The 12,123-nt window shown below is 41.2% G+C and overlaps 1 protein-coding gene across 1 annotated transcript in view; it reads right to left on the bottom strand.

The window, feature by feature from the left end:
• The window catches only part of LOC104616189 (cadherin EGF LAG seven-pass G-type receptor 1-like), a gene marked incomplete at its 5' end in the record, with an annotated part of 28,175 nt that extends 16,423 nt beyond the window's left edge, over nt 1-11,752 (bottom strand). Inside the window, 6 exons of the mRNA XM_010282410.1 lie at nt 3,949-4,149; nt 4,774-4,900; nt 7,300-7,467; nt 7,805-8,003; nt 9,199-9,342; nt 11,569-11,752. Of these exons, the coding sequence (XP_010280712.1) occupies nt 3,949-4,149; nt 4,774-4,900; nt 7,300-7,467; nt 7,805-8,003; nt 9,199-9,342; nt 11,569-11,752 (1,023 nt within the window). The remainder of the gene's footprint in view (nt 1-3,948; nt 4,150-4,773; nt 4,901-7,299; nt 7,468-7,804; nt 8,004-9,198; nt 9,343-11,568) is intronic.
• Nucleotides 11,753-12,123: the final 371 nt, after the last annotated feature.

Here is a 12,123-nt window from a genome sequence, read left to right as displayed (position 1 = left end):
TTGAGGATTTTTCTTATCAGTGAAATGATAGCCTGTCTCACAAGCAGGCAAAATTTGACATGATCTTATAATCTAGCACAAGATCAGCAGACCATTTTGCCCCTGTGTGACTGTGTCAAAGGTCTGAAAAGGTCTGTTCCATTTACAGCTCCTTTTCTGGAACTCTTTTTAAAAAAAATTGAGAAGCAAAATCATGGATAGGGTAAGGCAGTGGCCATCTCTTTTCCTTGCAGCTCTGCCCTTCACTGACAAACTCTGCAGATCTCACACATCTATACTTCAACAAGTCATGGAGGATGCCTGGCTGTTGCCACTGGACTAAAATGATGCAGCCAGAAGTAGGTCACCACCTACTCCACAGATAAATCCAAAAAGTGGAATCAACCTTTTATCTAATGTCAAAATCAGAGTATTTAACTACAAAGTGTGAGAGTGGCTTCTAGGCCCTACCTGGCTTGAACAGGGGGGTTAACCCTTTCTCATCCACTGCAGAAAACTTCCCTAACCACCAGGCTGTAGGATATTCTGGATCCAGAAATGCTAAGCTCTACCCTTCACTTGAGGCTGTGGTACTTGCAGTCAGGCACGGAAGTCATGAGGACAAGCAGAAAGCAGGCTAGTGCTGGCTAGTTCATGTCTTCAGCTAGGAACAAGGAGAGCTGGAGCTTCCAGTCACAGGTCTGGATTTGGTTTTTGTCCTATGTCAGCAATATAAGATGGACCACTCAGCTCTGCCAGGCTGAAAGTAGCAAAAATGAAGGACCTGCTGAAACCAAAGAGACTGAGTCCTTCGTGTGACTGGGAGAAAGAGCTACAGTGGGCAAACTGGTAGCTGAAGTCATTTTTGTGACCAAATGGCCACCTTGAAACCTCTGACCTTCACAGACTTGCATTTCTGCAATATATGCTAAGCAGTTTTCCCTTCCAACTTAAGGGTTTGATGGGTGAAAACAGGAAGGACCACAAGCATCCGACACCTGAACTGAAATCTCACACTTAACCTTCTCCTTTCAGAAGCAAAGGATTTTGCCAAGGATCTGTTGATAAGCTTGAATTAAGAGCACTTTGTATAACCATTCAATTTTTGTTTCAAAATGTTCTACATTGTGTTTTGGATCCTTTTGTTCCCATGCAGCACTGACACTGCTTTCAGATTTTGGCATGACTTTTTAGTGCATTTTCATGGTACAGTGCTCAGAAACGTAAGTTTCCCTGTTTAACTTTTCCGAGAGAAGGAATCATACAAAGACCGCCAACTTTCTGGATTCACTTACTGAATCAGCCTTATTATAACACCAAGTGTTACTGAAAATGTAGCTCACCAAATAAAAGACCTTTCTTCCCTCTATGTAAGCAAGGCTTTTTTTGTTCCTACTGGCACATGCATATGAGTAGACTGCTGCCCTGAACATTACCTTTTTCAGGTAAGAAAAAAGAAAGAAAATAAATCACTTTCTATCAATAGTCCAGGGAAAGATTAAAACCTCACCCAGAAATGTGACTGTTAATTTACAGAAAGCCATAAAAGCCAGGCTGGGTGCCAAGCAGCACAGCATTATTTGTGCTCCGGCATTCTTTCCCTCTTTATGTTCATCAGTGCATGACTCGTTAGACAACTCTCATTCCATACAGACAGATGAAGAATTGTCTCAAGCAGACATGGCTTACAGCCCTCCTAACTTCTCAAATTGACCGGGGAGGCTGCCCTATGAAATATATTCTGTAACTTTAAGCTCTTTTTAAGTGGGTTGAAGGTTTGGGGTGTTTCATGGAGTGCTGGTAACAGTACAGGACATGATCACACCATGAGCCCCAAAGCATGAAAATGAGAAGGAGCAAAAGAGAACAATGTCACCAATTACAACCATTAGTATTTGTGGTATTGCTGTAATGAACTGTTTTACTACTCTTATAAACCTTTGCTTGGTGCTTTGTGATACTATGAAAGGAATCTGGAAATGAGGAGCCATCATTTACAGAATAATTTTTGGTAACATCCTGCAGGCATGTGGGCTTGGCCCCCTGCTCCTCAGTATTCATGTCGGAGAACTGAAAGAGTATAAACTCCCTGCTAGTGAAATGCAGTGAAAAATGAGTGATGTGCTCAGGAAGGCATGGGAAAGGTCAAGTTACATGGAGTGCTGTGGATCAATTGGCAAGGTGAGTTCATCTGGGCAAAGTTATTTTAATATGCAAACTCATATATTATTAAATAAGAACAACATGGGTCACACATGATGTGAGACCATACACCAGAGGGCAGGTCACTGCAGAAGACCTCACCGTAGCAGCAGATAACTGGAGTTCCTGGTGCAGGGGAATATCAGAATATGGGACTGGAAGTGACACTACCAGCTGGAAAGGTTCATCCAGTTTAGCATTCACAATTTTCCAAAAGGTAAAGTGGTTGAAGAAAGCCCCCAAAACCCGCAACAGAATAAGCTGAATCTTAGAAACTGAAGAATTTAAGCAGCTTAATATTATTTAGTTTTCAAAAAGAAATACTATTGAACAGAAGTTTCCTGAGACGACAATTTGAAGACATTGAGGTCTCTCAAATGTACTAGGAAAAGGTCTTGACAGCACCCAGTTACTGGGAGTTGAAATTAGACAAAATCTGACAGCATGTTTAGCTGGGATAAGACACAATGACACCTTACACTAACAGAGGTAAGGGACTCTGCCATCACACCAAATCTTTAAGTTAAGGTCAGATACTTTCTAAAATGCATGTTATAGCTCAAATGGGTATCAGAATCGAGTGTGACACTTTAGGCTTAAGTTATATAGTAAGTGAGGCTACATAGTCAGGCACAATGGTGTCATTACCATAGTGGTGGTGATACCCATTGAATGTAAGCATTTTCTCACATTTCTGCTGCTTGGACAATGTGGAATCAGTGTGGTTAATTTTTTTTTTTTCATCTCAAGATTGTACTTCCCCTCTCAAAATTTAGATTGAAACATGTACAGTAAAGGATTTCTAGAATATAAATTTTCTTCAGAGTATTCTGATAATCCCTACACTAACATTTTGAATATTCTTTATATCTGTTAAGGATATGCTTTTTATTGCATATCATCACCCATCTGTCTACTGGCTGGTAAAGGTGACTGTGAAGCTTGGCAGTGCTGGAAGCCTTGCCTGCTTGTCTCCTACCTGACTGCATGGTAACCATGACTTCTGGGACAGAAGCTACTAAGAATTAGCAGCAATACTACATATAATGCTACATAGTTAAAAGAGCAATGAGGTCCCGGGTACAAAACATACACACTTCATATGTGGCATGTATCTCCATTCATAGCTTGTGCTTCCTGACATGCACAATGCTGGAGGTGCCTGCACTAAGCTTTGGCAACAGATATGATGGGCTGAAGCCAACAATCACTGTGGCTGGAAGGCACAAAGAAAAGTGACAGCTTTCCTACTGATTCTTGGATGTAGCAAGCTGTCCCATGCCTGGCAAGTGGCTTCCCCAGAATGGCCATGGTGGGTGTGCAACATGCATATTAGCACCTGCACAGCAACACATAGTTGACAACCTACCAGTCAAGACCAGGAGCTGTTTGGGCTTGCAAAGTACCTGCTGCAGGAGAAGCTGGAGAGCCTCCTACTGAACACACAAAACAAGACAGAAAATGTACTGATGGAAAGAAAAGAAGAAATCAGTATTCAGGGTTCAGTTCCTGGGATAAGCCTTCAACAGGGCTGCTGTCATTTGTTCTCTGAAAGTAAGATATAATCTTATTGCCTTGCATTGCTATTAATCATGTAAAACAAAAGAATATATTCAAAGTCTGATGTTTTTCAAATGACTGTTGAGGCCAAGCAGAAGTAAAAAAGAAGTTAAAGTGAAACAGACGGGAGCAGGTAAAAGTCACAGTACAAACCCCCGATTTAAAGCTTGACACCAACTCTAGCAATAAGCACAGAGTAACTCTTACCGGGTTTTCAGTCTGGTTGATTCCAATAAGAAAGACGAGCTCAGAGAAGAAAAGGGCAGCCACCAGGTTTTTGTGGATACTGTGCAAGTTGGAACGTAGTGTGCGGATCAGGACCAGCAGTATGAAGGTGATCAGTAAAGCCACCAGCGAGATCGATACGGTTGTGTAAGTGACAATCTTCAGAGGAAGCACCTCCCCATTCTGTAGAAAGACAGATTGACAGGACCTCTGGGAGTTTTTCATTCCTTTTCCTCCAATCAAATCTACTACTCGGAATGTCCATGTTTTCATTACTACCAAGCCAATGTACAGATTTCCTTTAGGACCAACAGCATACCACCTCTTAAGTCACTCAACATGTTGAGTGTGCATGGGCAGTACTCAAAGACAGCAGTTAAGCAAGAACCCCAGTGAATTTGATGCTGGACTGCCCCTGTTGAGGCTATCCCGAATGGCTGAAAAACCTATGGTGTTTATGTCATTGTCCCTGCTATTGTAATTCTAGATGGACCTAATGTCAGGTGATGCCACAACTACCGCGTGTCTGTAATCCCTGTCTCACTCCCTTCTCTGCATAGCTCCCTGCAGCACAGGCTGGCGCAATTCTGCATTGCCGGCTACACCGTGACAGACCAGGTAAGAAGCTCCTTTCAGCAGACCCAATAGCGGGTGCTGTCAGGCATGGGGCAACGTGCTCCTGACACATTACAACATGGGATTGATCCGCTGACAACTCTGAGTCACATTCAAAGCTCAAGCTCAAGCTCTGAATCAAAGCTCTTGAAAACTAAAGCCCTTGAAAATCATGAGTCTGGCATCACCCACCTCCCGTTTTGAAATGTCCATCAGGACAGCAAAGCTGGTTATGTGGTTGCACTGACAAGCGATATGGCTCTGGTTTCTGGAAAGCAGCTCACATCCTCTGGAGGACCAGGCACCTGTCCCACCAATCCTGTGGGGAAAAAAAGGCATTTCTGAGAGCTGTCCTCTGATCTCCCCTTGCCTCCTGCTGCTATTGCAGCTCTTGCTCCGTAACCAAAGAGGACTGTAAGTACCAAGACAGAAATATTTATAGTTGTCACCTGCCTAAAAGAGTATCATCAACTTAAAAAGCCTTCAGTTGAAGTAGTTTCTGATATGACACCTGGCTTTGCTGGTCAAATTTTGTGGTTTTATAACAAGCTGTTTGAGTTAAAAAAAAAAAAAAATTCTTTGCTTTTGGGTCAGCAACCACACAAGCAATATGGGGAAGTGATTGCACAGAGCAGACTGGCTGTTACAAAAGTAAAAAAATACAAAAATCACAGAGATACACAAGTTTTTGAGTCATCTCTACTTCTCCAGATTTAGACACTGCTTGTAAAACTCTTACGTGAAATATGTTTCAGCAGTGTTGTGATTTTATCATAGTTTTTCTCTAAGAAGTAGACAGGAAAAGGTTAAAACCAGTAAATAATACTTTCCACCAGGAGGTCTCTTTTATTAACATTGGGGAGAAACTGCTCCCTTAAAAATTGTTCCTTGTTCAGCCTTGGTTAACTCCAGTGACTTCAGAAATTATCTTGCATCAATATTAATTATTCTATTCTGAAGTCAATGAGCAATAAAAATACTCTTGTTGTTACTGAAAGAATTTTTATTAGATATTACAGGAGATTTTTTTCATTCATTGATAAAATATCTGTTAAACAGTTCTAATACAACTTTCTCTCAAAAAGTACTCACTTTTTAAAAAACTTTTTTGTTACATGCAGTTTAAGAGCTGCTTTTTAACTGTGGCTGTAGGAAGACGTAACACAGACAACAATGCCACTGAAGTTGCCAGCAAATAGCTAATAGATGAATCACTTTAGAGCTAATGAGTTATTCAATGTTTAAAAATTTATGAAAAAGGACTTCCCATTCCCTCATAGTCGGCAGAATCATCTGTACATAGCAACAATTACACTACTTTACAGGCAGGCAGGCACAGTAGTTTATTATTGCTAACATAACAGATTTCTGTTGTGTCTTCAAACCTTTCAATGATATAATCTCCTGAAGCTTTTGACTAGGAGGTAAACATTTCCTAAGTTAATTTTCTCTTTTATTTCCAGCACAGGATATTGCCTTTTAATGGATTTTTCCATAGGTTTCCTAGAGTTTTTGGATCATTAGGAAATGAGTAACAGCTACTCCTCTTACCTTGGGCAGACAGTATCACCCTCTCATTATACACCTGGTTTTATGGTTGAAAATTGCATTATATATGTAATTGTTGCAATATTGTGAAATCATAACACGCAGAACATGTTGTTACCTCTCAACATATTTTCTTTTATTTCATCCACACTCTTGAAATATCTCCAACAGGACTATGCTCTTTCCACAATGCCATAAACCGGACAAAACACTTATAAGAACATATCGTTCTTAACATTCTTCACATTTTCAAGAAAAGTATCTTTTCCTGAATAGAAAAGACCTAACTGAGCTATTTCCAGAATATTTCATCTTTTTACTCACCCTTCCCTCTTAGAGAGTCAAGTACTCTCTGCTTATGGTATTAGGATTGCTTCCTAACAACTGGAAGACATTTAAGGTCTCAGAGAAGGTATTTTCTCTCCCTCCAATTTTTCACTAAAACAAATGAAAGCAATCCACAATAGTTGATGGAAGGAGATGTAAATTGCTTCTTACCAGTGCAACTATCTTTGGGTTGACTTTTAATTCAGAAATTTATAATGTGTACTCATACAATTTAATCTGTAAAACCTCAGTCTTCCTTTTTACCGAGATGAAGATTTGGGTTTGTAATTTTTTTGCACTGTTCCTGTCTGAGGCATCAAGGATGGGTGCCTTCTTGCCATGTACTCTGTCCATAGTCACTGGAGCGTAACAGGAGAAGATGCAGCCCATGTAAGAACTGAATCATCTCCTGGAGATGCCCTCCTAAAAAGAGGGCATGGGGCAATGAGAGTCCTGACTTAGGGACCTCAGACGAGCCATGAATTCAGGTGCTGGAGTCGGACTATGCCTATCCAGATATACATCTGCAAGCCAAAAGCATGAGCAAATACAAGGAAACTGAGATTTACTATCAATGTGTGAAAATGAACCCTGCAGAAAGACATGATGGCACTGTGTTTGTTAGAAACCACATAGCTAATCCTTTGTTTGAGGAGTTATGATGATTATTTTAATTTTTCTCAGGTTGGTGGGAAGTGACTACATGGCTCTATTCCACCAGGAATCAGTTGCCAGTTGAATAAAATGAGCAAAAAGGGTTTTCCTCCAGAATTATCTTTCTAGGCAGAACTCTGCTACTGAGACAGCTGCAAGGCACAGCCCTAAAGCAAGCAGGGTACATACGTGATGGAGTGATTCCAGAAGACACAGACAGGCTTCGTTCTCTCCTCTGTTTCCAGCATGGCGTACTCCACTATGATGGGCTTTTCCACCAGGTTGGGAGGAAGCTCCCCATCACTGTGAATGGCTGTGCTCACTACGGGTGTGTTAATAATAGGACGATTTGGCAACCTGCAGAAGGAGAAAAATTGCGCAGTGACCTAAATATTAAAAGGAAGAGCACTGATTTGGTAGGTTCTGCAAATAGAAGAATTCCAGTTGCTTCCACTCAGAAAGCAAAGTAGACGCACCATCAGCCTTCCACACAGCTGTGTTTCAAAAAGCTGCTGGCACTACTGACGTGGTTATTCTCCCACAGTGTACCAAAGGAGGACAAGAGACAGTACTGTGGTGACAACTGCAGTACAGATGACATTTGGTCACTATAAAAGCAACTCTGCCTCCCCCACACACTCCAAGCAAGTGGAAGAAGGGGTCTGCACAATTCACAAACAGGTCTGAAGTTCACCTCAAGCTTCTTCGGTCAGGATCATAGTTTTCAGGCAGGAGGTGTCCCAGGGATCGGTATATTATGACCATGGCAACAGTATGATGTGTTGAATCATCTGGGTGTCGTTTCTTTCTCTTTGCAAAAGCATTCTCAGGGCTTAGTGCATCACTGTTCACCTTAGAGGGTAATTTTTGATTTGAAGGCTTCATTGTAGGCACTGCTATGGAATTAACACAAATATTAAACTCTTTCCACACAGCTTTGGAGCTACCATTTAAACGAGTAATTTTGCTTTGCAAAGATGGAGATATTACTGTTGTTATAACTCTAGGCTTACCACACTGACCATGCTCCTAATGTTATATTTGATATTTTTAATAAAATTTTAGCACATTTCATAGATATATAGCCGATAATCAAATAACCATTGAACCATGAATAACTATTTAGTCTAGCTAGAAAATAAGCCATTTCTAAGCTAGAAGATCCATAAGTATATATAAATACTCTGCATTATTTAAAAAGAGAACATTAAAACAATATGCATGCTATTAAATTGTGTGTACCTTTATATATATGGCAAAACTAGTGTTATAAATACACCAACTGGTCACACGGGATTTCTCCCTGCTAATGCTGTCATATAATGAGCTTTCAGTTTTGGCAGTATCTCTTAAAATTTGCATTCCCTTTTTTCTTAAAGAAAAGATACAAGTCATACAAGCAGGTGTCCTGTTTCTGAGGAAAACAGTCATAAAGTTGTACTAGCTTATTAATTATTACGTGTTATTTTCACAAGTGTTACTCTGTCCCCATTCAGAGAATATTCAGCCACGATGTATGTATAATCACTGCACTTTGAGTTCCCTTCTCTCTCTTCCTTGCCCAAGGTAACTTGTGGTTCCTCTCCGCAATCCTGGCGTACCTCAGAGACACCGGGAAGCAAGTACTTCCCCATGTATTCTCCCTCATCACCCATTTCCCTGCACAGCTTTGCCGTCTAGTTCTGAAAACACGTCTCTGCTCCCAGATTTGGACTGTCCATCTCTCACACCGCCTCCCTCCATCCCTGCAGGGACTGGGGGAAGGTAGCTGTGGGGCTGCAGGCTCCGGGCAGCTGTCCCATCCCATCCCGGTGGGAACGGAGGCAGAGCATTTCTCCCGCTTTGACAGGGCTGTTCCAGGGGCTGCGAGCGAGACCTGACAGACAGGTACAGCCAGTTACACAGCCCCCCATGCTCCCATCACTGCCGGCAGGCAAAATGCCTCAGAAGTATGCACAGCTGCTTCATCCCTAAATAATGTTCGCTTGTGTAGACGGTCGCCCCGCTCTCACCCTAGTACCACTCTGCTTTGCGAGGATCAATCATGCTCCTTGGGAGCTAGTCCGAACGGCAGCAGAAGGGTTTTACCTTTCCTGTCTGAAGGTCTGAACAAGGTATCAGGGAAGACAACAGATGACTCCAGATCTTTTGGATAATCTTCTTTAATCTCATGAAATCGCGGTATTCTAGCTCCCGTGAAATTAGACTTGTCAAAGATGTCAACAGCAATAACTGGGGGAAAAAAAGTTGCCCATAAAATTAACTTCAATGCTTTCAAATATGATATTGCAACAAAATGAAACAAGACTGAAAGGTTATAATATCTGCATAATGTTGAGATGAAATTTAAACCCCAAAATATAAAGGCAAGTTTAATTTCTCTCAATTAATACCTTAAATGACAACTAAAAGCTTACATGTCAGCGTTATGTTACATTTATCATACTATAAATTTATTTTGCAGTGCAAAGGAATTCACAAGACAGTATCTCATACTAGGAAAACACTACTGCAAACATTGGGAATACGGAAGTGGCATGTTCCAATTCCAGACTTGCTTCTTGTAAAGAAAAATAAATCTACTGCTTCAGAAATGTACCTCTAGATCTGTTAATTTGCAAAGGCAGCTAAGCAAAGAAAATAACCTGGATTTTACCTGGGACTACTCCTTAGTCCTCCAGTTCTCCTTCCTCTCTGTTCCTAGCAGTTCCTCTCTGGCTCACCTCATCAGCTCTGCTTGCTGTCTAACTGCCAAAATATTTAAAAGCAGCTGAGTTGGCTTGAACTTTCCCATTTAAGAGAAGTCATTGAGTGCCAACTTAGATGTTCTAATAAAAGTGAGAAGCTGGAAGTCCTGTGGGTAACCCTACACTGAAAGCTGTGATCCACTGCAAGTTTCTAGATGAAGAAATATCAAAGTTAAGATCTGCAAATTCCTATTCCCTTCCTAGTCTCTAAATAACTCCCAGAGGAGCCATTAGGAAACTCCATTAACACCATGTTCACCTGGAAAAACTGTTCAAAAGAAAACAGGCCCCTTTCAGGCCAGAGTTGCCTCATCCCTCCCAAATTCACGCCTTTTTACTCAGGAAGAGCTGATTGAAAAAAAATCACAATTTACAACCTGCAAGAAATTCTGGTTTTTGTTTTCATCTCAGTTCAGTTTGGTTAAAATGCTGAGTGCACTCTTTTCTGAGTGTGAAGATAAAGATATTTTGATTCTGATAGTCCTGAATCAAAAGGAAATACTTCAATTTTGGTTTATTAAACAGAAATCAAAGTATTTCAGTTTAGCTTAGTTCAACAATAATCCTTCCCCTCTGGAGTTGATGCAGGACTTTATAACTTTGTAGCTTGACTGTCTCAGCCTTTGCTTTTTATGTCCCTGTGACTGTGGACATGAAGCACTCTCAGGACAAGGTCTGTAGGCAAAGGTAAATTCACTGCTTATACCAGTGGGTGTAGTTGGGAAAATAAGACAAGCTTTTGGGCACATAAGCCCTTCTTCAGGTCTGAAATAAAAGCAGCAGCTTGAAAAGCTAAATACAAGTTCAGGCTGATGGTTGTCCAGCCCAGTCCCACCTCCCACTCAGAGCAGGACTATCACCAATGCCCCATCACCTCAGCGTGTTGGTACCTGGGGAGAAAATGAAATAGAGAGGGCAGGGGAGAAAATGGGGAAAGAGGCCGACCAGGCTGTGGTTGCCCTGCTTCACTTGCACGTGTACCGCGGTGACATCTGTGAAGTACATGACAGTCTTGCAAGCACAGGAACTGCTATTTGTTTGTCAGAGGCAGCATTTACTGCGACAGGTGGGGAAAGTGTCTGGGTATGGGTGATGTTTCCTTCTCAGTTTAGACCTATTCTGGACATTTTGGAGCCCACTTTGCTCTGATGATGTGTTTTGCGAGGCCGGGAGAATGTTTGAAGGCTTGGATAGATGATACTGAGAAAATATCTTTCAGCAAAGGAATTTCTACAGAAGATGATTTTCTGGAGAGGTTCCAGGCTAGGAAGGCATGTGAAAATCAGAGGTATATGATCAACAGTAGGGTTTTTTTTTTATACTGCAGTAGTTTTTCAAGCGGTGATGGCATGATTCTTTCAAATAATTTCAAATGTTCAGCTATACTAGGTGGTCTCAAAAAGCATTAACTTTACTTACAAATTTTGTCCTTCCTACCATCTGTACACTACTGTGGCTGCAACAAAATGCCACATGGAGCACTGGCATGGCCCAGAGGGAAAACAAATCAGACATCTCCCAGGAGGCCCCCATGACCACTGAGAGATACAGATCAAGGCTCAATTGACTTGAAATGAATGCAGTGATTAGCTTAGAAAATCCAAACATTTTGTTTCTCAGTGGGTACTATTAAAAGCAATAGCTAGCACCTTTATCCAGCACAGTTTTAAAGCTCTAATATAAAATGTCAGTTTTCAACACAGATACTCACTCATGTTAGGGGCAACAATGACAAAAGGTCTCATGTAGGTTTTCTTCATGTTCTGGGCCACGTTGTTGAAATATTCCTCATAGTGCCTCAACAGGTGAGCGGTGCCACCCTCCGTTCGCTGAATTTGTTCCCAGTGCTCCTTGTTGCTGGGGTCCAGTAGAGCACTACCCACTTTGATAATATTCTGAGAAACAAAGTACAAACCTAAATTACGAGGCAAATAATTGCGTTTCAAGTGAGGAATATTGAAAATGATTGGCACTACTGTCTCAGGTGAATGTATAATGAAATATTTTAATGCAGGCATGTTCTACTGTAGTCATATGAAAATATGCACACCAGTTACTCACCCTGAGGTTTTTGTTACATAAAGCAAATCTGTCCAAACTCTTTATGAGCAAAGTAAGCCAAAATTGGATGCTATAATAGAACTGCCTACTTTCCTTCCCCTTTAAGATAGGAAACGTAGCAAGAAAATGCAGAAGAAAAACCTCCTTTGTCTTGGAGATGAGAGACAAGAAAAGCAGAGTGCTTGGTATGTACACTGAAGAACTC

The sequence above is a fragment of the Phaethon lepturus genome, unplaced genomic scaffold (assembly GCF_000687285.1).
Source record: "Phaethon lepturus isolate BGI_N335 unplaced genomic scaffold, ASM68728v1 scaffold20102, whole genome shotgun sequence".
NCBI lineage: Eukaryota > Metazoa > Chordata > Aves > Phaethontiformes > Phaethontidae > Phaethon > Phaethon lepturus.
This window is presented reverse-complemented; position numbering and strand designations above follow the sequence as displayed.